The sequence below is a fragment of the Dictyostelium purpureum genome (genome assembly GCF_000190715.1).
Source record: "Dictyostelium purpureum unplaced genomic scaffold DICPUscaffold_4, whole genome shotgun sequence".
In the NCBI taxonomy this organism is placed as follows: Eukaryota; Evosea; class Eumycetozoa; order Dictyosteliales; family Dictyosteliaceae; genus Dictyostelium; species Dictyostelium purpureum.
Genome location: NW_003519341.1, coordinates 101,325 through 128,826, shown reverse-complemented (window position 1 = coordinate 128,826; position 27,502 = coordinate 101,325). Strand labels below are relative to the sequence as shown.

General features: G+C 25.0%; 13 protein-coding genes across 13 annotated transcripts; 6 read left to right on the top strand and 7 right to left on the bottom strand.

The window, feature by feature from the left end:
• Window positions 1-1,905: 1,905 nt before the first annotated feature.
• On the top strand, window positions 1,906-7,420 carry DICPUDRAFT_146844 (uncharacterized protein; the record flags this gene model as incomplete). The annotated part of the gene is made up of 2 exons (XM_003283187.1): window positions 1,906-2,057; window positions 2,230-7,420. 2 exons carry the CDS (start codon window positions 1,906-1,908, stop codon window positions 7,418-7,420), a joined length of 5,343 nt encoding a protein of 1,780 aa, XP_003283235.1.
• Window positions 7,421-7,657: 237 nt separating this feature from the next.
• On the bottom strand, window positions 7,658-9,188 carry DICPUDRAFT_91051 (uncharacterized protein). The gene has a single exon (XM_003283142.1). It carries the CDS (start codon window positions 9,173-9,175, stop codon window positions 7,667-7,669), a length of 1,509 nt encoding a protein of 502 aa, XP_003283190.1. The 5' UTR covers window positions 9,176-9,188; the 3' UTR covers window positions 7,658-7,666.
• Window positions 9,189-9,654: 466 nt separating this feature from the next.
• On the bottom strand, window positions 9,655-10,450 carry DICPUDRAFT_96294 (uncharacterized protein; the record flags this gene model as incomplete). The annotated part of the gene is made up of 2 exons (XM_003283141.1): window positions 9,655-10,221; window positions 10,297-10,450. The coding sequence occupies 2 exons, from the start codon at window positions 10,448-10,450 to the stop codon at window positions 9,776-9,778; spliced, it is 600 nt and encodes a 199-aa protein (XP_003283189.1). The 3' UTR covers window positions 9,655-9,775.
• Window positions 10,451-11,111: 661 nt separating this feature from the next.
• On the top strand, window positions 11,112-11,854 carry DICPUDRAFT_146841 (uncharacterized protein; the record flags this gene model as incomplete). The annotated part of the gene is made up of 3 exons (XM_003283186.1): window positions 11,112-11,269; window positions 11,345-11,567; window positions 11,630-11,854. The coding sequence occupies 3 exons, from the start codon at window positions 11,112-11,114 to the stop codon at window positions 11,852-11,854; spliced, it is 606 nt and encodes a 201-aa protein (XP_003283234.1).
• A 97-nt stretch (window positions 11,855-11,951) lies between these two features.
• DICPUDRAFT_52108 (uncharacterized protein) lies at window positions 11,952-13,851 on the bottom strand. Its single transcript, XM_003283140.1, has 6 exons — window positions 13,719-13,851; window positions 13,389-13,615; window positions 13,292-13,302; window positions 12,924-13,216; window positions 12,164-12,847; window positions 11,952-12,081 (listed from the first exon to the last, which is right to left on the bottom strand). Exons 1-6 carry the CDS (start codon window positions 13,789-13,791, stop codon window positions 12,014-12,016), a joined length of 1,356 nt encoding a protein of 451 aa, XP_003283188.1. The 5' UTR covers window positions 13,792-13,851; the 3' UTR covers window positions 11,952-12,013.
• A 392-nt stretch (window positions 13,852-14,243) lies between these two features.
• Window positions 14,244-15,685, bottom strand: DICPUDRAFT_25418 (uncharacterized protein; the record flags this gene model as incomplete). The annotated part of the gene is made up of 4 exons (XM_003283139.1): window positions 14,244-14,767; window positions 14,853-15,054; window positions 15,121-15,443; window positions 15,517-15,685. 4 exons carry the CDS (start codon window positions 15,683-15,685, stop codon window positions 14,244-14,246), a joined length of 1,218 nt encoding a protein of 405 aa, XP_003283187.1.
• A 642-nt stretch (window positions 15,686-16,327) lies between these two features.
• Window positions 16,328-17,989, top strand: DICPUDRAFT_25406 (uncharacterized protein; the record flags this gene model as incomplete). Its single annotated transcript, XM_003283185.1, has 2 exons — window positions 16,328-17,573; window positions 17,646-17,989. Coding segments are annotated over 2 exons (1,590 nt in total), but the record flags the coding sequence as incomplete, so codon positions are not given.
• Window positions 17,990-19,151: 1,162 nt separating this feature from the next.
• Window positions 19,152-21,243, top strand: DICPUDRAFT_25383 (uncharacterized protein; the record flags this gene model as incomplete). Its single annotated transcript, XM_003283184.1, has 4 exons — window positions 19,152-19,576; window positions 19,667-20,253; window positions 20,338-20,714; window positions 20,797-21,243. 4 exons carry the CDS (start codon window positions 19,152-19,154, stop codon window positions 21,241-21,243), a joined length of 1,836 nt encoding a protein of 611 aa, XP_003283232.1.
• Window positions 21,244-21,769: 526 nt separating this feature from the next.
• DICPUDRAFT_74181 (uncharacterized protein) lies at window positions 21,770-22,472 on the top strand (the record flags this gene model as incomplete). Its single annotated transcript, XM_003283183.1, has 3 exons — window positions 21,770-21,787; window positions 21,870-21,992; window positions 22,209-22,472. 3 exons carry the CDS (start codon window positions 21,770-21,772, stop codon window positions 22,470-22,472), a joined length of 405 nt encoding a protein of 134 aa, XP_003283231.1.
• Window positions 22,473-22,640: 168 nt separating this feature from the next.
• On the bottom strand, window positions 22,641-23,761 carry DICPUDRAFT_25422 (uncharacterized protein; the record flags this gene model as incomplete). The annotated part of the gene is made up of 3 exons (XM_003283138.1): window positions 22,641-22,823; window positions 22,915-23,399; window positions 23,512-23,761. The coding sequence occupies 3 exons, from the start codon at window positions 23,759-23,761 to the stop codon at window positions 22,641-22,643; spliced, it is 918 nt and encodes a 305-aa protein (XP_003283186.1).
• A 203-nt stretch (window positions 23,762-23,964) lies between these two features.
• On the top strand, window positions 23,965-25,070 carry DICPUDRAFT_146833 (uncharacterized protein; the record flags this gene model as incomplete). The annotated part of the gene is made up of 3 exons (XM_003283182.1): window positions 23,965-24,449; window positions 24,519-24,895; window positions 24,979-25,070. 3 exons carry the CDS (start codon window positions 23,965-23,967, stop codon window positions 25,068-25,070), a joined length of 954 nt encoding a protein of 317 aa, XP_003283230.1.
• Window positions 25,071-25,185: 115 nt separating this feature from the next.
• On the bottom strand, window positions 25,186-26,145 carry DICPUDRAFT_25367 (uncharacterized protein; the record flags this gene model as incomplete). The annotated part of the gene is made up of 3 exons (XM_003283137.1): window positions 25,186-25,366; window positions 25,439-25,679; window positions 25,749-26,145. 3 exons carry the CDS (start codon window positions 26,143-26,145, stop codon window positions 25,186-25,188), a joined length of 819 nt encoding a protein of 272 aa, XP_003283185.1.
• Window positions 26,146-26,432: 287 nt separating this feature from the next.
• On the bottom strand, window positions 26,433-27,452 carry DICPUDRAFT_18720 (uncharacterized protein; the record flags this gene model as incomplete). Its single annotated transcript, XM_003283136.2, has 1 exon — window positions 26,433-27,452. A coding segment is annotated over one exon (1,020 nt), but the record flags the coding sequence as incomplete, so codon positions are not given.
• Window positions 27,453-27,502: the final 50 nt, after the last annotated feature.

Genomic DNA, 27,502 nt, shown 5'->3' with positions numbered 1-27,502 from the left:
AATTTTTTTAATAGTTAGATTGGCTTTTTTATAATAATTTACAAATGTGTAGCATAAATTGAATAAAAAAAACAAAGAATAATATTTTTTTTCTTTTTTAATTTATTTAATTTTTTTGTGTATTTGAAATTTTTTTTTTTAAATATTGCCTTAATACCAAATTAATTTATTCAATTTAGGAAATAATATTTTTATAAAAATGAAAAATTTTAATTTAAAAAAAAATATTTAAATTAAAAAAAATAAAAAAAAAAATATTTTAAAAATAAAATTTAATATATATTACAAAGCATAACCACTACAGTTACTGTAAAAAACACAAATTAAAATTACCCTGTTTAAACACATCATAATTTCCTGATAAAAACCCAAACCAACCAAAAAAAAAAATCCAAAGTTATAAATCTTATACAAACACAAAAATACACAAAACACACCAACCACACCCCCAAGCTACTGTCCCACACAATTTTTTTTTGTTTCATTTAACTGTTGTAAAAAATAAAATTTAATAAACTAATTGTGGTTTAAATTTTATTTTATATTGTATTAGTTTCATTCTATTTTATTCCAAACCAACTAAATATTAACACATGATAAAAAACTTTTTAAAGAAAAAAAATTATATCATCATGACTCAATATTAAAAAAAAAAAACCTTTTAATCAAATCTTAAAAATTAAAAAAAAAATTAAATTTAAATAATAAATCTTATTTATTAAATGTTTTATGATTTGTGATCACAAAAATAAATTTATATTACTTATTTTTTAATTAAAACTTAAAAATGAATTAAAAATAAAATTAAAAATAAAATTAATTAAATAAAAGGCTTTTTAAGAATTTTGCTTCACTATTTTTTTTTTAACCCATCTCCAATATCTAAAAATCTTAAAAGTGTTTATTTTTTGTGAGTGTTCACGACCATCCACATCTTAGGTTTTGTTTTTTTTTTTTTTTTTTTTTTTTTTTTTGTATTTATATTAAAAGGATCGTGTAACGATTTAAAGAAAAAGGTGGGTGTGTGGGATAAATAAATTATTTCATTTTATAATAATCAATTTTAAAAAAATAAAAAAAACAAAAAAAATTGTTTTTTTTGAATTTTTTTATTTTTTTGAATTTTTTTTTTTTAAATTTTTTTTTTTTTATAATTTAATAAATAATAAAAATAATAATTGTCTCAAAATTTTTTTGGATATAAGAAAAAAATATAATATATATAGTACTGTTCATAATAAATTTATTTAAATATATACTTAAATATTATTTATATTTATTTATACTTCAAGATTTAGATATAATTGTGTACCACTCTATTTTTAAAACACTTATGTTTTATAAATAGGTGATAATTTTATAAAGCAATTTCTTTTAATAACTTGATCAAAAACATTATATTAGTGTGTTAATAAATAGTAATAATAGTAATAATATAGAATATTTTTATCCTACCAAAAATATAAATTAACCACACATACCCATATTTATAAATACAAATTTTTTAAAATAACACACCCAACATATAAACACACACCATATAATTTTAAAATTAATTTAAAATAGTTTAATTATATATTTATTTATATCTCATACATACACATACATATATATATATACTTTTACTTAATAATATCATTAAATAAACTTAAGAAATAAAAAAAATAATAAAATAAAATTAAATAAAATTTTAATTTATTTTTTCATTTGTTTTTTTTTTATATAATAATAAATATTAGAAATTATTTATTTTTATAAATATATTTATATAAATAACTTAAAAAAAAAAAAAACAATAATTTGTAATAATAAATCTTTTTATTTTAAATAGCAATAAATAAAATAAAAATAACAACAGTAAATATTATTAATATTAATAATAATAAAAATAATAATAAAAATCAAATGAGTAAAAGTAAAACATCAATAGTTCCACAAGATAGAGTCATTAGATTGTTAATTATAGGTGAAAATGGTGTTGGTAAAAGCTCTTTGATCCAAAGATATTATGATAGTATTTTTAATCTTAATGATCCACCTAACTTTTACGAATATTTGTAAGTTTATAAAATTATTAATTAAATAAAATAAATAAAAATTAAATTTTTTATAAATTATTTTTTATAGAAAGTTAAAAATGTAGATTATAAAAATCAAACCTATAAATTACAAGTTTGGGATACATTTGGACAAGAAAAAGGAATCCCATTTAACATCAACATATTATAGAGGAGCTCAAGGTATTATTATTGCATATGATTTATCAAATAAAGATTCTTTCGAAATGGTTCATTCAAAGTGGTCATTTGAATCAAGAAAATATATCCCATCTAACGCACCAATTATAATTGTCGGATGTAAATCAGATTTAGCAAGACAGGTACCCCAAGATAGAGTAATTAACTTTTGTAAAAATAATAATTTTTTTGGAATTGAATGTTCAGCATTAACAAATGAAAATATAGATCTAGTATTTTTGAAGCTTATCGAGTCAATAGTAGAGTCTAAAGCATATACATTAAGTGCATCATCCTATTCAATTTCATCTTCATCCTCATCCTCTTCTTCTTCATTAATGGCAACCTCTTCATCATCAAATAGTATGATTAATAACTCCTTAAACAATACTTCAAACAACACATCACAACCAAATAGTTTAAATGGTAATGGTAATAATTCAAGTATTACTACCAACTCCAATAGTTTAACAAATACTGTAAATAATAGTAATAACAATAATAGCGGTAATTCAAATAATTTGATAAATAACAATAATAATAGTAATATTAACAACACAAATAATAATAACAATAATAATAATAATAACAATACAAAAGAAAAAAGGCAATTCTTTTTTAATAATAAATTTTCATTAAAGAAATCAAATAAAAATGCAAATACCAGTTTAAATAGTTCAAATAGTAATGGAAATTTAAATTCACCATCATTACAATCAACCAATTCAAACAATAACCCACACTTTTTCTATATTGGATCTAGTAGAGATAATTTAAACAATAATGGTGGTAATGGTACTGGTGGTTTAGGTCTAGGTTTTTTAAATCATTTAAGAGATTCTCGAGATGATAATTTGTTAACAAGTAGTGTCAATAGCGTATCCTCCACAAGTAGTGGTAACAATTTATTAACCTCTAGTAGCTCAAGTGTAAATAATTCATATAATGATAATTTTAGTTTAAATAATACAGTCGGTATATCAAATCAGAATAACCAAAATAATAATGGAAACAATGGTATTAATAGTAGTAATGGTTTAGATAAAAATAATAGTAATAATAATATTAATAATAATAATAATAGTAATAATGGTAATAATAATAATAATGTAGATAAAAATAAAAAAAAGAATAAGAAAGATAAAGAAAAAGATAAGGAGACAAAAGAAAAGGATAAAGGTTTAAGAAATAGTATATTACCCTCAATATCCTCATCGACCAATAATGGCATATCGAATAGTAGCATTATAGGTTTAAATAGTAGTACCATGAATATTAATGGTAATATTAGAAATAGTAGTAATAGTAATGACTTTTTATTATATCAACCAACCCAACCGCCACCAAAAGAAGGCAGTGATGTTACTCCTGCTTCCACAAGTGATAATTTTAAACAAAGACGATTAAAAATTTTAAGTGAACCATTTCCAACCCAACCAACCCAAAAAGACCCAAATGGTAGAATTAACTATTATACTGCAATCTCAAATAGTTTGCAAACTAGTAACTCAAGTGTACCATCTCCAGTATTATCAAGTAGTAATGAAAATAATAATAATGTAAATAATCAACAAAATTTAGCAACAAATCATATAAATTTAAACCAACAAGTTTTGACTCATCAAGTGCATATCCCAACACAACTACAACAGCAAGATAGTAATCAACCAAATTCAAATAATTTTAATAATCTAAATAGTTTATTGACCAATTTATTATCAGTTAGTGGTGGATCACCCTCAAACTCACCATCTTTACCCTCCACACAACCCAACACTAATAAAACCAATAATATAATACCAACACCATTATCAAATGAAACCGATTTTAGTAATACTTATAATGAAGCTTATGGTCTTCAAAAAGAAGGAGATGAAACTAGTGGTAATTGGCATAGAACAACTTTAGAGAATTTACCAATTATTGTGAGGACTAACGTTGTTAAAAGTTCAAGGGATAGGGAAACCCCACCGCCTCAAAATTCAAGTACATTCTTTTCAAGTCTAACCATTTTACCAACTTTAGATAATAATCAACAACAGCAACAACAACAAAATAACAATACATTTTCAAAAGCATTTCCAAGTACTAGAGACCCTATTAATCGTGGAAATAGTGTACATTTAGGTTCAACAATAAGTGCTCCACCTCCAATTACACATAGCAATAGTTTAAATAATATTGGTATAAGTAATCATGGTTTAGTTCCAACACAGTTACAACAATTACAAGAACAACAAGAACAAAATGAATATGATATTCATACATTTATTGATCAAGCCCCACCATTATCAAGAACAAATACATCAACCTCAAATTTGGGTAATAATGTAACAAAAACAAATGATACCTTTAAAACCAATGATCCCACAGTCCAAACAACTACAAATAATAATGCTGAACCAATTATATTTTCAAATGTTCCAAAAGCTGGGGTTTCATTATCATCAAATTCAAATGCAATATTTTCAGCAGCAGACAATGGTTCATATTTACAAACTCCATATGATACTGAATCAATTATATCAGGTTATGATAGAGATGAACTTAATGACTTTGACTCTGAAGAAGAACAAAAACAAATTCAAAGATCTCAATCAGCTTTTTCAATTCATCCACGTACTATTAATAGGGGTGAAAGTACATTTTTAGGTAATAATAATAACAACAATAATGGTCATTTCAATGAAAGAAATATCAATACAAATAATAAAAATGATAATAGTAATAATACAAACAATAATAATAGCAATAATAATAGTTTTGATCCATATGAAATTCAAAATAAACAAAAATCACCTCAACAAAAAAACAATTCACCAACAAACCAAAGAAAAAAATCTGAAGAATTAGATGATCAATCAGATTTAAATGAAAGATTTCAAAGAGTAGTTTTAAGATTTAGAGAATTTCCATCTCTTGATACAAATTTATATAGATTACAAGAGATTTGTACAGATTTACTTCATATCTCTCAAGATTTTATTCATACAGTTAAAACCTATGGTAGAATTATTATTGAAGAACGTTATTTAAAAGAAAAGACAATTCAAAGCCGTTCAATGGGTGGTCATTTAGGTGGTGATAAATATATTGTAAGAAATGTATTGTTCAAATTCTCTGGTTCCTCAAATGTATATGACGAGTGGGGTGGTGCCAAAGTCGGAGGTCAAGAACTAAAAGGCTGTATGGCAACTTTAAATTGTCCAATTTCAGGTCTATGTGTACCATTAATGGCTCTTGTAGATTTCATGGGCTTTCGTTTAATTGCCATGAGTTATCTACCAATTGCATCAATTGGTGATAAACCAACAATTGTTTATGGTTCAAGCGACATGGGCAAAACAGTTCATGCAAATGAAAAGGTAATACCAATAATGAAATCCCTATCAAATATGTTAAATTTGAAACCCCATTTAGGAGGTACATCAGTTCCACCAACACTTTTATATTCAGCAACCGATATTGAAGGTCACATTGGTACAGATCGTCGTTTCTATCTCATCGATTTTAGTAGAACTTTCCCACCAACATATCCAGATGAAAATGTTTCGGGTGGTCATCTTTTCCAATTATTTAGACCAGAATTTTTAAAGAGTCATCCAAAAAAACTTTGTTCCGATGCTTTCAGTGGCTTTATCAAAAATGACCCAGATCGTCTGCATCATAATCAAGAGGTTAAAGAGGCATCCAATCGTTTATTAACCGAGTTAATCCCACGTCTTTCAACTCGTCTAAAATGGATGATTAAAGAGTCATTAAATACTGGAACATTATTAAGTGGCGATGTTCATATTCCAGAACAGTTCCACAGACAAGGTATCAATATGCGTTGGATTGGTCATATGTTGGTCTTAATGGACGATAGAGATTCATGTTTTGTACTTTTAATAGAAGCCATTGCTCGTGTTCTAAAGAATGACCTTCGTCGTAGATTAAGAAGCGAAATGAAGAAATATAACCAACCATTAAGTGCTCCATACATTGATTTAACAACCAAATTTTTAAATATGGTCTTTGGTGTTTCTGTACTACCGGAATATGATACCAATGAATTTTGGAATGTAACCGTCAAGAATGAATTGGCTTCTAAATTTTATATTGATAAAATACCTTCAGTTTTAACTCATCATCAATATTTCAAAAATAAAGGCAAATCTTCGACTACTACCACTACAACAACTGAAAATGATCAATCTGTCGAAAATAATAATAATAATACAGATGAAAACACAAGTACATTAAATACAAGCGATAATAATATTCAAACAAATAATACTTTAAATAATAATAACAATAATAATAATATAAACATGAACAATAATAATAACAACAATAATAATGATAAAAATGGTAATATTAGAAAATCAACACCATACCCATTAGCACCATCATCTCCAACCATTGGCAAACATAACGAACCATTACCACCAAGCAATTGGAAACTTCAAGATATTTTACATGAAAAATTAGATGACCATCATGGAGTTGTTCCAGTTATAGGACGTCATTTACTTTTCATTAGATTTAGAGATATGACACATTTAAAATTTAGAAAGAAGACAATCGAAAAAGTAGCAGATACCACAGGCAATCTTTGGAATCCATATCAACCATTCGATACAAGTGATTTAAAGAAAATTGGTGTACGTGTTAAACATACCGACTTGGTAACAAATGCTGAAGGCACATTCTTCTACGCTAAGGCTATGACTGAACGTTCAATTGGTACAGCCATTCATTTATTACACAAAGCTCGTAAATTTTTCGAGCTAGCCCTCATATCAAATCCAAATAATAAAGAAACCCTTCAATTATGTGCTCAAGCATGGTGTAAAATTTTAGAATTTAGTGCTAGTCAAGGTAAAAATATGTCGAATGTTAGATTTTCAATGTCTGATAGAGTTGTAATCAATACTGATCGTTATTTCCTTCGTGCCATTGATGCTGATACCAAAGGACCTTTGATTCTATTCTTCTATGCAAACTTTTTAGTACGTTGCGAGCGTTATGAAAAAGCTGAAGATTATTTCTTACGATCCCTAGAAGCGGATTCAAATAATTACCGTTGCCTAACTGCTTATGCAAACTTTTTAATAGAAAGAGGTTTCCCAAATGAATCTTCTTTGTTCTTGGAACGTGCAAAACAATGTAAAGCTATTTTGGTTGGTGGTTTAAAATAGAAAAATAAATAAATGCAAAAACGATAATAACTACAATAATAAAAAATACATTACCATATAAATAAAAACTTGTAAAGATTTATAGCTCGAAAATAACTTTTTTTTTTAACTAATTAAATCGATTTATAATTTTCTTCTTGGAACTAAAGAATTTAAAAAAAATAATAATTAAAAGATAGATTTAAGATAAAATTTTATAATGTACATTTTATTTTTTTTTTATTTAATTTTTTTTTTGGAATTTTTCTAAATGGATAAATCGGCATATCTCTTATCATTGATGGCAGCATACATAAGATCCATTGGGGTGATTTTTCCAGCTTCACCACATTCGATAACACTTTTTAAGATTGATGGTGAAAAACCAGAGATTAAACCAACATCAGCTTCGTTAGCATTTGAAACAGGGGTGCACATTGAATTACCATTGACATTCCAGTAAATCATAGTTGGTACTTTGTATCCAGCTTCTCTGTATCTATCCTTTAAAGCTTCATGATTTGATTTTCCGAATGAACGATCAGCAACGTCAAAAGCCATATCACTAATAACAAACATTTTCTTTGGCATGTCACTTTCTGGGAGTTTATTTTCGATGGCCTTATTCAAAATCATCTCGAAGACAGCATTAAAGTTGGTACTACCGCCCCATGGTGCATCCATAATGCTCTTTACCTTTTCATTTAAGGAGGCACCTTTGACCATATGGAATGATGGTTTTTCGTGGAAGGTAATAATTAAATCTTTGAATGGTTGGGCAGTAACAGAACTAATTAAAATACCTAAGGCAACTGAAACTTCCATTGGGGTACCTGACATTGAACCAGAGACATCAGAAAGAACAATACAGTCTTTAAGGGAACCTAATTTTCTAGTTTCTTCGACTAATACTTTCCATTGTTCTTCAATGATGGTATCAGTTTCCTTACCACCACCAAAGTATTTTTTGACGAGTTCATGTGGGAATAATTGCTTAGCATTAACTTTAGCTTCACCTTTTTCGAGGGCAGCGAGATATTCAGCAAATAATTCTGGTTCGTGTCTTTGGAAAGCAGTTTTTGAAAGCATCATACATCTTGATGGAACGGTATTGTAGTTGATTTCTTTCCATTCATTAGCGGCCATTTTGCACTCAACAATCTTAAGGTGTTTTCTTAATGGAACTAAATAATTTTTTCTGTAATCTTTTTTAGCAGTAGATTTATTGGTGGCTAAGAGAAGAGCTAATTTTTTAACAGCTTTGCTTTTACCGTCGTGACCTTCGGTTGGGGCCCATTTGGCAGCGAGAGAAATTTTAGCCTTTGGATCTTCTTGGGCGGCTTTGAGATCTTTCTTTAATTGAGTTGAGAGTAATTCAAGAGCTAATGGTTCAGCACTTGTACCGATTAATTGAACTACATCTTTATATGAACCAAATTCTGGGATCAATTTGAAATTTTTTTCGACGGTTGTTGGTGCTACACCGTTTAACCAATCTAAACTTTGAACGAAAAGGTTACGTTCACCTTTACCACCACGACAATCACGCATTTGGAAAATTAATTTTAATGTGTCAATTGGTGAAGTTTCCCATGAAGCGGCTAATAAAGCTTTTAATTCTTGTTCTTCTAAACCACGAGCAGATTTAAAAAATAAGTTTACTCTTGAATCAGTAATACCAGTTGGGGTGTCTTCATGTTTTGGGATAACACGTTTAGCAACCTTTTTTTTGTTTGGGTTGTGAACGTATTTTTTACCTGAAGCTTTTGAAGACATTTTTACAATAAATAAAGTGATAAATAAAATATAATAATAAATTTAAAAAAAAATAAAAAAAAAATCAAAGTGTTATATATGAAAAAAAATTAAAAAAAAAAAATTGAAAAAAAAATTAAAAATTAAAAAAAATAGCCAGAAAAAAATGAGAAAGCTTTCCCATTTTGAATATCGTGCTTGAAAAAAAAAAACCAAATCAACCACCAGAGTTTATCTTTTATTTTTCACAAAAATCAATTTTTACGTCATTTTAATCTTTTATTTTTAACAAAATTATTTAATTTTTCATTGTTTAATTTTCCAATTTTAAATATAAAATTTTATTTTTTTCATAATTTATTAATCTTTACTATTTTTAGTTATTTTTTCCATATAAAAAAAGTTAATGTAAATTTACAATAAATAAAAAAGAAATAATTAATGTAATAATACAAAAAAAATCTTTTTTAAAAAATATAAAATAAAATTTTTATAAAAATAATGGGCAAAATAATTAATTTAATATATTTTTATTTTTTTTTCTTTTTTTTTTTTTTTAACTTTTTTTTTATCTTTTTTTTTTTTCTAAAAAAAATCTATTTATGTTTGTTTTATTTTTGATTACTTTTTGATGCTACTTGAAAAACATAATTTAACATTTTTATTATTATCAAATAAATAATAATTTGAGAAATCTTTTCTGATGCAAGATCTAGTGAATACCAAACTGTTGAGTGGATAAACATTTGATGTTAAGAAATATTCAGCAAGATCTGGGTTATCTATGGTATGGAATGGAAGGTCAGTCTCTCTTGTGTGAGAAAAAATGATTTTGACTAATTCTACAAGTTCTGTAGAAAATAAACAAGAGTTTGGAATTTCTTTTAGTTCTATTTTTTTGATTTTATATTCGAAAATTTCTAAATATTGATCCTTGCCACTTTCATCTACACTTTCATTGTCTTCAGTATGGAGTATTGAAAAAATTAATTTGATGGTATCCATATCACCAATTTCTAAAGATTTAATAAAAATTTCATTTAGTTTTAAATCTTTTAATGATAATTCTATATAAAAAAAATAAATTAATATATTTTTTATAATTAAAATATAGGTTATAGTATTATAGTATGTATAATTACCTTTAAATGGGCTTTTATCAATTTGTATTTCATTATTTTTTAATTGTAATAAAATATTTTTATTTTCTTGATTTCTATTTTGTGAGTTATTAATGTTTTTAGAACTATTAATTTTTTCACTGTGATAAACTGTTTTATATTTTTTATTATTCATTTTTTAGAATTTATTATTAATAGAAATATTTATTGTTTGTGTGTGAATGAGTAATAGAAAAAAAAAATAATAAAAATAAAAAATTTAATTTAATATAAAAATGTGGGATGAAATTATTTTTTTTTTTTTTTTAAATTTCAACTTAATCTATTTTTTTTTTAATTTTATTATGAAGGTTTGATGAAATTTAACAAAAATAATATCTTTCTTTTGTAAAATGGATTTCATAAAAAACAATGGGGTGTGTTATATGAAAAACAAAATATATTTAAAGTAATGATTTCTTTAATATCAATAATAAATAAATTATTATTGGTTTATATGGTAACTTAAAAAAAAATAACCCCACACAAGTAACTTTTTATTATAAAAATAAAAAAAATATAACTTCCCTTTAACCTATTTTAATTGTTATTATATTTATTTGTTAATTTGTTTATTTTTCTTTAAGTTTATTTTTTTATTTTATTTATTTATACAACCATTTATTACTATTTTTAAATAATTAATTAATTAATTTTTAATTAATTATTTTTAAAAAAAAAAAATAAAAAAAAATAAAAATTTCAAAAAAAAAATAAAAAAAAATGAAAGAAAATTTATTTTTTAATTTATTTTTTTTATTTTAGTAAATCACACACATAATAAAATACAATACAAAATGTCAGATAGCGAGGAAGAATATAGAAGTAAACTTTACACCAAAACTGGAGATAAAGGAACATCAGCTTTATTCAACGGTGAAAGAAGACCAAAAAATGATGCATTCTTTCATAGTTTAGGTGCCATCGACGAATTATCGGCTACTCTTGGTATTGCGTAAGTATTATAAATTTTTTTATTTTTTTTATATTTTTTTTAAAAGTATATTAATATTTTTTTATTTATATTTAGCTTGGAACATTGCATTATCGAAAAGAATGGATTAGAAAGCTATTTAGAAAAATTAATTGTTGTAATGTTAGATATCGGAGCATGTGTTGCAACCCCATTAGATAATTCAAAAGATTCACAAATTAATAAAACCAAGTTTGATGATAATCGTATTAAAGTTATCGAATCATGGATTGATAAAGTTGATTCTGAATTACCACCATTAAAATGTTTTATTATTCCAGTAGGTATTTTAAATGACAATTTAAAATTATTTAATACTAATATTTCATTTATTTATTATAGTACAGAGTCGGTTTAGCTAGTGCACATTTACATTTAGCAAGAACTGTTTGTAGAAGAGCTGAAAGAGAAATGGTTGGTCTATCAAGACATTCATTCATTCCAGAATCAGTTTCAATTTTCATTAATCGTTTAAGTGATTTCCTTTTTGCTGCTGCTAGATACGCTGCTATGAAAAATGGTGCCAAAGAAGATTTATGGAGAGGTGTTACAAGTGAATTCTCTTAAATATAAATATAAAAATAAAAAAAAGAAATAAAAAAAAAAAAAAACTTTACAAATAATAAAAATAATAATAAATTTAAAATAAATAATACATAGTTTTATAACTTTATTTTTTTTTTTATTTTATTTTTTATTTTTTTTCAAATATTTTTTTCTTTTAATTTAATATTCTTCTTGTTCTTCTTCTTCATTGTCTTCATCACCGAGAGTTCTATAATCTTGTTCTAAAGCTGTGATTTTTAAAAAAAAAAAAAAAAAAAATTAATAATTAAAATAAAAAATAACAAATAATAATAATTTTAAAAAACATACCAAGAAGATCTTCACGAGCTTCAGCAAATTCACCTTCTTCCATACCTTCACCAACATACCAATGAACAAAAGCACGCTTGGTGTACATAAGTTCAAATTTATGGTTGAGACGAGAGAAAATTTGACTAATTGAAGTGGTGTTTGATAAAAGACAAACTGCCTTATCGACAGCGGCAAGATCCCCTCCCTCGACAGTGGTTGGTGGTGAGGAGTTGATACCACATTTGAAACCGGTACCTTGTGACCATGAAACGAATGAAACAGTTTTGGCTTTTTGAGCTTTAATATCAGCAACAGCAGCTTGGACCTCTTTTGGTGTAACAGAGGCACCTCTATAAAGAAGACAACATGACATATATTTACCAGTACTTGGATCACATTTAGCTAATAAATTTTGATTGGTGAAGGCAGCATTGGTAATAGCACTAATGGTAACATTTTCATGTTCGGCTTTTTCTTTTGAAACCAATGGTGCATAGGATGAAAGTAAAAAGTGGATTCTTGGGAATGGAACTAAATTGGTTTGGAACTCGTTGATATCAACATTTAATTCGCCTGGGAAACGAAGGGATGATGTTAATGATGAAATTACTTGTGCAATCAATCTATTAAGATTATTGTATGTTGGTCTTTCAACATTTAAGCTTCTTTTACAAACATCATAAATTGCTTCATTATCCAACACTATATATATATGCAATAAATAAAATTTTGGTTAAATTCCATATCAATATATAAAAATATAATTATAACAACATACTAAAGGCAACATCGGTGTGTTCTAATAATGAATGGGTTGAAAGAACACTGTTATATGGCTCGACAACTGCAGTTGAGACTTGTGGTGATGGATAAATACAAAAATCAATCTTTGATTTTTTACCATAGTCTGCTGATAATTTTTGTAATAATAATGAGCCAAAACCTGAACCACTACCACCACCAACTGAATGGAAAACAAAGAAACCTTGTAAACCTTCGCATTCATCAGTTAATTTTCTAATTGTATCTAATGATTTTTCTAATAACTCTTTACCAACTGTATAATGACCTCTAAAATATAATTTAATATTAATTTTTTTTTTCTTTTGATTCAATTTATAAATATTTTAATAATTATTAATTTACCTAGCATAGTTCTATATAAAGAAAAAATAAAGATTAGTTTTTTTTTTTTTAAATTTTGTTATTGTCATTGCTATTATTATTTTATTTAAATATTTACATTAGCAGCATCCTCTTTACCAGTAATCATATTTTCTGGATGGAAAAGACTTTTATAGTGACCAGTTCTAACTTCATCAATAACTGATGGTTCTAAATCAATAAATACTGATCTTGGTACAACTTTATTACCAACAGAAGACTCTTTGAAAAATGTTTCATATTTAACTTCTGATTTTGAATTTGGGTTTTTAAGTGTACCATCGTTACGGATTCCATGTTCAAGACCTATTTTAATTAATTATAGAGTAGTAATAATAGTAATTGTAATTGTAAATAAAGTTTATATAATATTTAAATTTTTCTATAATTGTTAAAATAAAGTACTTACAATATAACTCCCAACAACTATTACCAACTTGGACACCAGCTTGGCCAATGTGAATTGAAATAATTTCTCTCATTTATTAAAATTTATATATAAAGAAACAATGAATAAAATAAAAGAAAAAATTAAAAATAAAAAATGTGATAATTAAATTAATTTCCAAAAAAAAGAAAAAAAAAAAATTAAAAAAAAAAAAAAAAAAAAATAAAATTTAAAATAAAAAATAAAATTAAATTTTTGTTGGAGGGAAAAAAATTAAATATGGTTTTAAAAATTCTAGTTTTTGAGAAATAAAAGAGCAAGTACCGCTGCTGCCGCTATGGGAAGTGCATATTATGATGCATCACCAATACCTGTACTAAACTTTGCACACCACCGCCCACCCCCTTTCCAATACTTGAAATACCAGAACCAAGACCACTACTAATTTTGGTGGTTGAATTTTTGATTCAAAAAAAGAAGAAAAATAAAAATTAAATAAAATTTTTTACAAGAATATTTTTTTATTTTTTTTTATTTAGTTTTTAATTAGGATTTATGTAGATTATTTTTGTTTACAGCATCCGAAGAATTATATAAAAACACACCAAATACCACCATAACTGAACCAAGTAGTTTTGGGGATGAAATACATTGGTTGTGTTTAATTGGATCGGTAGGGTCGCAAAGGAAGAGAGCTGATGTACCAAAAACGATAATCGATTGTAAGGAATAAAGAACTCCCATAAAAACAGTACCATGCTCATCCAATATAGTGTACATACTACTTGATCTAGCAACACTTGTAACCATTAGAATTGAAAATAAAACAACAACCAATATTTGATCATTATAGGATGCTCTATTGATTGGTTGTTCAATCCATTCGGATCTATTATAAAATGTAACGGTGCAAATATAGACAATGCAGACAAGTACTGAATAAATTCCGTATTTTGAACCAAATGTAAAAGGTTTAACACCATCTTTTTTTAAAACTGATTCTGTATAGATATGACTTGCTGAAAAAATAAATGATGCTAATAATACCCAAAATGTACCAATATATAAAGCTAAAATAAATAAAATAAATAAATTGAAAAATTAATATTTATTACATATTGTAAAAAAAAAAAAAATTGGCATTACCTGAATTACTCGACTTGAGGGTATTATTTTGATTGGTTGAATCAAAACTAGTATCGTAACTAAGAGCTGTTTTTGGTTTAACTGTAACACATAATCCAAAGAAAATTATAAAAATCGATAACCATTTCTTTTTTGAAACATGTTTCTTTAACCAAAATTTGGATAAAATGGCAGCAAATATAATTTTTGATGAAAACAATACTTGAAAAAGCTTTTTTTAAAAAATGAAATTAATACTTCAATGTGAGGTTTAATGATTGATAGGTAGGCTACTTACACCACTTCCAACAGCAATTTGTCCAATTGTTGTTAATAAACTTGCTAAGCAATCGAAAATAGCCAAAACTAAATATCCTAAATGGCCCTGTGATTGTTTTTTAACAATAGTACTGGTATTATTGTTTAATTGTGGTGATAGTGAAATGGTTGACTCTTTTTTATCTTTACTATTTAAATTTGTGTTGTTTGTTGCAGTTGCAGTTGTTGTTGTTGTTGGGGTTGTTGTTATTACAGTATCATTCTTTTTAGTTGATTTATCAAAAAACTTTAGCATTGCATATCCAAAAAAAATACAAATGTTTGTCAACATTGATTTCGGGTCTAAAAATAAAAAAAAATTGGTATTAGCAACATATTACTTGATCTGTTGATATATACCATGGTTTAAACTTACTGAATGATATATTATTATAAATTAATTGTACTAATAGTGTATTGCAAACACCTGATACTAAAAATAAACAGTATAAGAAAAGTGATCTAATTTTAGTATCTTTTGTCGAAAAACTGCTGAGTACCTCTATACCATCTGGAGTCGCTGTGACTGAGGTTTGTTTGGTCATTGTTGATCTTCGATTCTTAGTTTCCATAAAACTAGACTATAAATAAAAAACACAATACTTTATACTATAAATTTTAATTTACTATAATAATTTATACTCTAAACTATTATAGTAATTAAATTAAACAGTAAACTTGTGTTGAAAAATAAAAAAAAAAAAACAAAAAAAAAAAATAAAAAAATAAAAAATTCTCTTTTGTTTTACTATTTATTTGAAGTATGTGTATATTCGGATGAATCAAACCACAAATAATAATCTTTTTTTTATTTATGAAAAGTTACAAATAAGATAATAAAAAACAATTTTAAAATAAAAAAAAATAATTTAATTTTTTTTTTTTTATTTTTTTTTAATTTTTTAAAAATATTTTTTTAATTTTTTTTTTTTTTATTATTTTATTTAAAAATAAAAATAATTTAAATATATAATTATTGTTAAAACTATTATTATCTATTTATTTTATTTATTATTATATAAATTTGTAAATATAAAACATATAAAATTATTGTAAATAAAAAAATATAAATATATACGAATAATATGGCATCTTCGATTTGTAAGTTATATTTTATAAAATATTATGTTTAATTATTAAATGGTTCGTTTATTTACATTTTCTATTTTTTTTTTTTAGACCATAGAAAAACTAGAGAAGAATATAAAAAAGAAAAAGAATTAGAGGAGGCTAGAAAAGCAGGTAATGCACCAGCAGAAGTTGATGAGGAGGGTAGAGATATTAATCCACATATTCCAGAGTATATTTCAAAGGCACCATGGTATTTAAACGCAGAAAAACCAACATTAACCCATCAACGTGCACCAGGATCTAAAATAACAGATAAAGGATGGTATTTAAGAGGAGCAACTCAAGGAGAAGCAGCAACAAAATATAGGAAAGGAGCGTGCGAGAATTGTGGTGCGATGACACATAAAACTAAAGATTGTTGCGAAAGACCGAGAAAACTTGGAGCTAAATTTACAAATGACGATATTAGACCAGATGAAGTTATTCAAACTTTAGAATTGGATTATGACTCTAAAAGAGATCCATACAATGGTTATGACCCAGCATCCTATAAACAGGTTATGGATTTATACGAAAAAGCCGATAACGCAAGAAAAAAGAAAAAGCTTCAAGAACTTATTAAACAGCATTCAAAAGATGGTAAAACTGATATTATCGATGATGAACAAATTTCAAAAGAAATGTTAGAGAATGCCGAAAAAGAAGAATCTTATGACAGTGAATCTATTGCACCCATTCAAAAACTCGACCCTAAATCAAGAACTACAATTAGAAATCTTAGAATTCGTGAAGATACTGCCAAATACCTTTACAATTTAGATACCAACTCTGCATTTTACGAGCCTAAGAGTCGTTCTATGAGAGACAACCCTCTACCTAATGCAAACCCCAACGATATTAAATTTGCAGGTGATAATTTTCAACGTGCATCTGGTGAAAGTAAAGATTTTCGTGACCTTCAATTATTTGCGTGGGAAGCTCAATCAAAAGGTCAAGACATTGATCTTTCTTCCTCACCTTCACAGGCTGCACTTTTACATGCCGAATTTTTAAAAAAGAAAGAATTATTAAAGAATCAAGCTAAAAATCAAATTCTATCAAAATATGGTGGTGAAGAATATTTAAAAAAAGACGATAATGAAAAAAATGAAATCTCAATCCCACAATCTGAAATTTATACAGAATACAGCTCTTCAGGTAAATTAATTAAAGGTGAAGAAAGAGTAATCAAAAGCAAATATGATGAAGATATTTATTTAAATAATCACACTTCAATCTGGGGTTCATATTGGGAAAATGGTCAATGGGGTTTTGCATGTTGCAAACAATTAGTCAAAAATGCTTATTGTACAGGTGAACAAGGTAGAAAACTAAGAGATTTACAATTATTAAAACAAAAACAACAACAAGAAGAAAAACAAAAACAACAACAAGACGAAAATAACACCACCACAACCAATACTCAATCATCATCATTATTAGAACAACATTTAAATAAACTAAATGAAGAAACTCCCTCATCATTAAAAGAAAAAGAAAAGGAAAAAAGAAGAAAAGAGAAAAAAGAAAGAAAAGAAAAAGAAGAAAAATTAAAAAAAGCTATAAAAGAAGAAGAAGATTACAATAAAAAATCTCAAGAAAAAGACGAAAGAAATATTAAATATAACTCACTCTCAGCTGACGACTATAATGTATCTGATGAACAAATGGAAGCTTATAATTTAAAAAGAAAAAGATCAGATGATCCAATGGCAAATTTTAAAGATGAAGAATATTAATATATATATTTTCTTTTTTTTTTTTTTTTATTTTGGTTTCAAAAAAAAATAAAAACAATGTTGTCGTTTTTAAAAACTTAGATTTTTTTTTTTTTAAATTTTTTTTATATCTGTTTAAAAATTTTAAATGTATTATGTTATGTTGATTTTTGATTGATCATATTTTTCAATCTTTATTGTTGGCTCGTTTTTTTTTTGATTGTTATTTTTATTATTTTTTTTTGGTCAAAAAAAAACAGTGTGGTTGGTCAGGTGTTATTTCCAAAAATATCAAAGATTTCAATATTTTTTTCTTTTCTTTATCCTAAAAAAAAAAAAAAAACAAAAAAAAAAAAAAGAAATAATGCCAAATTGCCATTGTATGCACAGTATTATAATATTTAACCTAGTTTATCTAAACTGGGGATGAAAAAAAAAAAAAAATTAAAAATAAATAAAATAAATAAAAATTTAAAAAAAAAAAAATTAAAAAAAAATTAAAAAATCAAAAAAATATTTACGCCTTTTTTTTTTTTTTTTTTTTTTTTTTTTTTTTTTTTTAATTTTTATCTATCCATTATTTTTTTATTTTTTTTAATTATTTATGTTTAGACATCTTCTATTTAGTTATCTAAATAATATCAATAGCAATTCATCAATAAATAATAAAATAATATATAGAATATTCAGTTATTCTATATATTTTTAAATATATAGTTATTTATTTTTATAAAAAGAATATAAAAATAATATAATGGTTACAAATAAAATAATACCCTCTCGGATGAAAATCCCTAGTGTTATTTTAATTATATTTATAATATCATGTAGTTTAATAGGGTTATCAAAATCTTTAGATGATAACAGTAATAGTAATAATAAAAATAATATAATAACAAAAAATAAGATTAAAATAAATAGTTTAAATCATAAAATAAATTTAGATAATAGTATTGAAAATTTTAACGATATATTAAATACTTGTAATAACGATAATAGTAATAGTAATAGTAATAATAATAATAATAATAATAATTGTAATAGTTTAGAAGAAGAAGAAAATATAAATAATAAAGAAGACGAAGAATTGTTATATGAAATCGAAAGAATTAAACAAAAGAAACAGTTTTATAAATTTACAGATGACCATTACAAAGAAAACTATGGTATAGATTTAATGACAATGTTGGGTGACAACAGTAAATTGGGGGATGATTTACAAAACAATACTGTAACAGTTTATATGAGCGGAGGTCCAACTGTGTGTGCAAATTGTTCTGGTGCTTCAAACAATCACAACTACGAATATGTTGACCAATATGCTTGTAAATCTCAACCAGAATGGAACGGAGGGTACATTAGTTTTCAAGATCCAACTCCAAATAGTGAGTTGGTAGTAGTTAAAAAGATTAGAATAGAATTTACATCTCTTTATCAATATGAGGCACCAGGTGGTACAGTTTTAATTATTATCATCAATGATGCCGATACTATCGATGTTTTTGAAGTAGCTGTAAATTCAACCTCATTTGGATGTCCAAATTGTCAACTTGATAATGTTCCAGAAATCCAACCAACATCATTCATTAATGGTGTACCCTCATATAAGTAGGTTATTTTTATCATTATCATTATTATTTTTGTTATTAAACAGTATAGGTTATTAACCATTTAATAAAATTATTATTTTATTTATAGGTATCAACAAGAAAATAGTTTGTTTTTTAATTTTGTTAATCCAAATATATCAACTTGTGTTGGTAAAATTTCAATTACAATATTTTATGGTGCAGTAGGTTATAAGGTTTCACAAGTTTCTCCATTCCTTGGTCCATCAACTGGTGGTACAAGTGTTACTATTGTAGGCACCAAGTTTTATAATAGCAATTCAATTTTATGCAAATTTGGTAGTCAAACTACAATTGGATCATTTGTTAACGAAACTGCTATTACTTGTTTAACACCACCCATCAACTCTACCAATCCAAAAGATTTCAATGTTACTGTTCAAATTTCCGAGGATGGAGGATCAAGCTATTGTGCACCATTAGCAAATATCACATTTACTTATACTTTAGAACCATTACCAATTATTCATCCACCAATTGACTATCAAAAATTAATTTGGATTATTATTGGTGTCAGTATTGCTGTTTTAATTGTAATCGCTATAGGTATATTCTTTATTGTTAGGTTAAGAAATAAAAATAGAAAGTTAAATGGTAGTAGACATAAGTTACCAATTGGTGGTAATGACGATGAAAGATCACCATTATTGAAAACAGGTAATTATATAATTTAAATTCAATATATTATTAAATGATACATTATATTAAAATTATATTTTTAATTATTATTTCTATCTATAGATTATAAAACATTATTCGAAATTAAACCAATTGATATTTCAGAAATTTTAGTTCAAAATAGAATTGGTAGAGGAAGTTGCGCCGAGGTATATACAGGCACATGGAGAGGTATCACCGTTGCAATTAAAAAGGCTAAACTATTAAACGAAGATGATCAAGACTTTTTAAATGAATTAGCTCAGGAGGCCACTATTATGAGTCAACTTAGACATCCAAATATTTGTCAATTTTTAGGTACCTGTAATAACCCACCAGAAATTTTAATCGTTATGGAATATATGCCATTAGGTAGTCTTTATAGGATTTTACATGACCCTACAGTTCAATTAGATTGGCCAAGAATGAAATCAATGGCATTAGACATCGCTAAAGGCATGGTATGTATCATCATTAAAACAATAATATTATTCACTGATGTATTTAAAATATTAATATTTCATTACAATTGTTATTTTATAGAACTACTTGCATTGTTGCGATCCAATTGTTATTCATAGAGATTTAAAATCACATAATTTATTAGTAGACGAACATTTTAGAGTTAAAATTTCAGATTTTGGACTTAGTACTAGATTTAAAAAGCATCTTGATAAAAAAACAGCAATGACACCTGTAGGTACTCCATGTTGGACAGCACCAGAGGTGTTAAGAAATGATGCCTATACAGAAAAAGCTGATGTATTCTCATTTGCTATTGTTCTTTGGGAAATAGTTACAAGAGAGGATCCATATCAAGGTATGCCAACATTCCAAATTGTCATTTCTGTAGGTCAACATAAATTAAGACCAATTGTACCACCACAAGTTTCTGCACCTTTCACTAGATTAATAACTGAATGTTGGTCTGAAGATCCACAACAAAGACCTTCATTCCAAGAGATTGTTAAAAGATTAGAAGCAATGTAAAATTAAAAAATATTATTTTATATCCATCAATCATCAATAAATAATAATCAATCAATCAATCAATCAATCAATCAATCAATATTCAATTATAAAACCAAAATCAATTACCATAATTCTATAGCTAATTTTTAGCCAATATAATTAATAATATAAATAGTAGAAAAAAAAAAAAAGTTTAATTATAATAATAGAAGAATATAATTAATCAAAATAAAAAAATGATCAAAAAATAAAATTAAAAAAAATTATAAAAATAATAATCAACACCAAACAAAACAATACAACTAAAATATTATCATTAAATTTTTATTAAATAAATTATAATATTTTGTTAATAAAAATAATATATCCTTAATTCAATATTTCTTTATTTTCTTTTTTTTTTTAATTTTTTATTTTTATTTTTTCTTTTTTTAAAATTTTTTTATTTTTTTTTTAAATTTTTTTTATTTTTATTTATTTTTTTTTTTTTTTTTTTAATTTCATTGTAGATTATTAATAAATCATTTTATAATATTATATCAAAATGTCAACTAAGAATATGGTATGGATAAACAGAATTGCGTTTAAATATTACAGATATATGTAGGATGTGTTTATTAATCAGTATTCATTAATATTAATAGATAAATAAAGGTGAAGAAATCATTGAAACAGAAGTCTCTGCCGATGATCAAAAATTAATTAACCTTTTTGGAAGATTAAATAACAGAAAACACGAATTACTTAGAGAAAAAAAAGTTAAACAAGTAAGATCTTATAATACAGTTATTTTTGATGTATTATCAACAATGAAAAAATGGTGATATTAATTCTTTTTTTTTTAACAACAAATCAATTTATAAATTTTATTATAACATAATCAAAATAATAATAATAATAATAATAATAATAATAAATAATTAATGACAAATAAAAAACTCAATCAAATATTAAAATTAAACAACTTATTGTTATTATTATAGGAAGAATTAGAAAAAGCAACTGATGCTAATGATGATATATTTTTAGTTGATGATGAAGATACCAAATTTCAATATTCAATGGGTGAAGCATTTTTAGAACTTAATAAAGAGGAAACTGAAGAAATGGTCAATTCTTATATTTCAAAACTTGAATCAAGCATCGAAAAAATAGATCAAGATCTTCAAGATATTAGTGATAAACATAACGAATTAAAGGTTATTCTTTATGGAAAATTTAAAAATTCAATTAATTTAGAAGAATAAATAATATAAATAAAAATAAAAATAATATAAAGAAAAAAAAAATAGAAAATATAAAATATAAAAAAAGTGTGCTAGCAGTTTACAAATATTTACTTTTATTTGGGTTTTATTTATTTATTTATTTATTTATTATTTTTTTTTTATAGAATATTTAATTATATTATGTAATTAATCCATTTCATCCATTGGGGCAGATGTATCCATATCGATTGATGAACTACCCATACCACCCATACCACCCATGCCGCCCATACCACCAAAACCACCTAATAAACTTGATAACATTCCTCCTAATCCACCTTGATTTGAAATTGGTACTTTATAAAATACATTTGCGATTTGTTCTAAATACTAAAATAATATTAATAAATGGATTATTAGTAAATGTGTGTTAATATTTTCTTTTTTTATTAAAAGTGATATTTGTTGTTGTTATACATACTTTAAAGAATTGTGGATCTCTTTTTAATGATCTTTCATATTTTTGCTTTAAAATATTGAATAATGGTAAAGCATCACGCTGTAAAGTTAATAAAAGATAACGGTCGTAATTTAAAAGTGGTGAAAATTCAGTAATTCCTTCGGTGAATAAATCGAAAAGAGTTTGGGCATCTTTTAAATTGTTTACGCAAAGATAGCCAAAAATTGCTCTGGTAATATAAAGATCCTTTTCTTCTTCGTCAACTTCTGATGTCCATTCTTTTAACATTTTGTTAAATTCGCTTGGTGAGTTACCAAAAATGAAATGCTTTTGAGCATCAATAAAATCACCTTCTTCAGTTAATGAAATTGCTAATAAAGTGTGAAATTCTGGTACACCTTTTTTATTGCTACTGTTCTTTGAACTCCAATCGATTGCCTCTCTCATAAATCCAATTTTACCTTGACATTCACCTTTAAAACCTTTAAATATTGTTTCAATTTTGTCTATAAATAAATGAATGAATGAATGAATGTTAATATATTTTAAAAAAAAGTTTTTGATTATTATTATTATTATTATTATTGATTATTATTATTGTTGGTTATTGATGGTTACTTTTTGAATCAGTATCATATGGAATATTGAAGTTTCTAAAAGTTTCAACTATTAATTTGGCTAATTCAGCTGCGCAGTTCCATTGAGCATATTCTTGAAATTTTTTACAACCAGATTCTAATAAATTAATAGTTTCTTGGATTTTCTTTTGTGATGATAATCTGAAATATAATGCTCTGTAAGATTGGAGAATATCATAGGAGTTTCCATCTTTGAACTTGTTTTCGGGATTGGTTTTTTGTCTTTGCATTTGTGTGTGGTATCCTTTTTAAATATTTAAAAATAAATATATTAAATGAATTTAAAAAAAAATAAAATAAAAAAAAATAAAATAAAAAATTAAAAAAAAAAAAAAAAAAAAAATTAAAAAAATTTTTGTTTTTAAAAAAATAATATAAATAAAAAAAAAAAAAAAAATAAAATACATCAATTACTTTTTGTTAGGTGTCTCTAATGGAACTCAGTAATATCATTTCAAAAACAGTGAGTAACGACAATAGTAGTAATAATAATAATAATAATGATAGTAATAACAACACTCATGATAATGATACGATATGCATTAAAAGTAAAAATGGGATTGGCGATCCCCAAGATAAAATTATCTTGATCGATGATATTGAAAGTATTAAACAGGATTCAAATTGGGATTGTGGGGTTGCATGCATTAGCTCTGTTTTAAAATGGTCAAATAAAGAAAACTATCAATTTGGAATAATAAATGAAATTATAAACACAAAAAGTATATGGTCGATCGATTTGTCAAATGCCCTAACTCAATTACAAGTGCCGCATATTTATTATACAAATTCAATAGGTGTAAGAAATGATTATAGCGAAAATAAATATTATAAAGATAATTGGGAATCTGATACATTAAGAGTGAATCAGCTATTCTTTAAATCTCTAAACACTGCACCATGTAATTTGGTTTTAATGTAGGTTTTATAAAAATTAATATTAATTTAAAAGTTTTTTATCAATAAACTAATTTCTTTTCTATTTAGTGGATCAGAAAAACAATTACCAATTCAACAATTTATAGAACACATTAGTAAAAAACTACCAATCATTTTATTAGTAGATTCAAATTTTTTAAATTGTAGTAAATGTAATACTAAAAATGATATTTATGATGATAATAATAATAATAACCACATCAGTACTAAATTAAATAGTGGCGACTATTTAAATGAAATTCGAGATAATGTTGCTAATAACGAAAATGATAACACTAATAATATTGATAATAATAATATATATAATAAAACCAATAATACAAATAAAATGAATGATGATTCATTTTTTGGGCATTATATAGTTTTGGTTGGGTATAACTATGAAACAAAGGAAATAATTTACATAGATCCATCTTCAAATCAATGTAAGTTTATATTAACCAATATTCAATAAATAGACTTTTATTAAAATGTCCCATTTACTAATTAAATATTTAATTTACAATAGTATATTGCACAATAAGCGAACAGGACTTGGATAATGCTAGAATGAAACCTGGTACCGATTTAGATTGTATTTTCATAACAAATGAAAAATAAAATAAAACAAAATAAAATAAATATTGTAAATTTTTGTAAATAGAACTCAAACCAAAAAAATAATATAGGAATTAGTTTTGTGTATATTTTACAAATTTTATTTTCTTTTATATAATTATTGATGTTGTTGTTGTTGCTGTTGCTGTTGTTGTTGTTGCTCTTCACTATAGTTTATCGATACTTTGCAAATCCATTTTGCTATTTCCTTTGCTAAATCCTTTTCATTACCACCATAAAAATGATCAACACCTTCAAATATTTTAGATTCTAATTTATCACCTTTAAAATCTTTTAATCTATAGTTGATAATAAAAATGAGTTAGTAAAAAACCAATAATAATTATAAATATAATTGTATATATATTTACCTTTTTTTAAAAGTTGAAACACTTGTAAAGTTATCAGAATCACCAATTAAAAAGTATTTTGGTTTTAATGAATTTGAAGCATGTGGTAAAAGGCTACCTAACAACATTAGTGTCAATGGTCCAAATGGATAGCTAATAGCTGAAAATCCCAAAATATCTGGGTGTTCATCTGCTATGGATGAACCAATAACTGAACCATATGAATAACCTACAATTAAAACTTTTTTAATAGTTGGTACATCTTGAATTGGGTGTTGCACATGTGAATGAGTATCAGTATTGTTATTGCTGTTGCTATTGCTATTAATACCATTATTTAATGATAATAAATAATTTACTGCAGCCAATGTATCTAGTCTTTCAGAACCTCCAAACCAACTGCCGCTACCCTCTGATTTACTGACACCTCTAAAATTAAAACATAAAGTTGGTATTTGTAAATAAGTTGTAAAATAATCTGCTACACCCAAAACTACATTATTTCTAAATGAACCTCCCAACATTGGATGTGGATGTGTTAAAACAATTGCTAAATCTTTACAAAATTCTGGTGGTTGTGTTCTTTTTTCACTCTTTACATAACTTAATAACCCCTCTAATTTATATGTTTTCTTATTTTCTTCGACTGGGATAAAGACCCCTCTTCTTTCTACTGAATCTGATTTAATAAACTTTACTTTTAATACATCCTGTTGATTTTCCTCCATTTAAAATGTAATATTATTATTTCTAAATAAAATGAGAAATGATATTATTAAAAAAAAAAAAAAAATTAAAAAATTTTTTTTTTTAAATTTAAAAAAAAAAAAAATTCAAAAAAAAAAAGATAAATCTAAAATAAATTTTTTTATAAGGAATAGAAATTAAATTCCTTATAAAAATAGTTTTTATAATTTCTAAAAACATCATATTATAAAATAAATAATATGATATTGTTGTTTATTTTATTATCAATAAATATATTTTTTGTTTATTATTATTTATTTATTTTTTTTTACATTATATTACAATTTTCTTTTTTATTTTTATAAAATTTTTGATTTATAGAATTACCATTTAAATCAATTTTAGTATTGATAATTTTGCATAGATCTTGGTATAATGAAGATTTATTTTTGATAGAGTTACATGATAAGTCCATATAGTGAATTGAATGATTGGATTTCAAGAGTTTAATGAAATGGTTGCAACCTGAAGCTTTGATTTCGTTATTGCTTAAATTTAATCGAGTTAAAGAATGATTGTTTTTTAATGATTCTGCTAAAACTTGAGCACCTTCTTTTTTCATACCAACACAATGTAAATGCAAACTGGATATTGATTTATTTTGAGTTAGAGTTTTTGCGATTTCAGCGCATCCTTGAGGCCCAAATATATTAAAGCTTAAATTTAAATCTTGTATAGTATTGTTTACAGATAAAGCTTCGCATATAATAGCCAAAGATTCTCTATTAATTTGATTCGATGAGAAATCTAGTGTTTTAAGATGTAGTGTTTGAAATATCATGTTCCTGATTAATGTTGATTCTTCGAATGATATCATCATACGACGCAAGTAAAGTGATTTCAATGAAGATTCACTTTTACATAGTGGGTCTGTTGGAGCCAATGCATTTAGAATTGAACGTAATCCGATTAAAGATATCCTATTTTCGCTTAAATCCAATGACTCTATAGAATAGTTATTTTTTAACAATATATTGGCAATATCTTCTGCACCGTTGGGATATATTCCATTGTTTGATAGATTGATCTTTCGGATTGACTTGTTTTGCCTTAAATACTCTAATAGCATTCGTAAACCTTCAGTACACAGTGATATATTTGACAGATTTATTGATTGTAATTGAGGTAGTTGGGGTAAGAGATCTTTGATTAATTGTATACAGTCTAAACCTATCCTATTGTTATTACTAAGATCCAATGACAATAAATTTAATTTTAAAAATGGTTTATGTGATAATTTTAAATTATTTTTAATTAAGTCATTGGTATTTATTGATTTAAATGTTAATTTATCTTTTTGTTCTTTTAATTCCTTTGATGATGAATTTTTATTCTCCC

Excerpts from the sequence above, each read along its gene's own strand:
- DICPUDRAFT_52108 (XM_003283140.1), bottom strand. The coding sequence starts at position 13,791 with ATGAGAGAAATTATTTCAATTCACATTGGCCAAGCTGGTGTCCAAGTT. Across the intron at positions 12,848-12,923 it reads ACACACCGATGTTGCCTTTA|TGTTGGATAATGAAGCAATT; the intron begins GTATGTTGTTAT and ends ATATATATATAG. Across the intron at positions 12,082-12,163 it reads AGCTCGTGAAGATCTTCTTG|CTTTAGAACAAGATTATAGA; the intron begins GTATGTTTTTTA and ends TAAAAATCACAG.
- DICPUDRAFT_91051 (XM_003283142.1), bottom strand. The coding sequence starts at position 9,175 with ATGTCTTCAAAAGCTTCAGGTAAAAAATACGTTCACAACCCAAACAAA.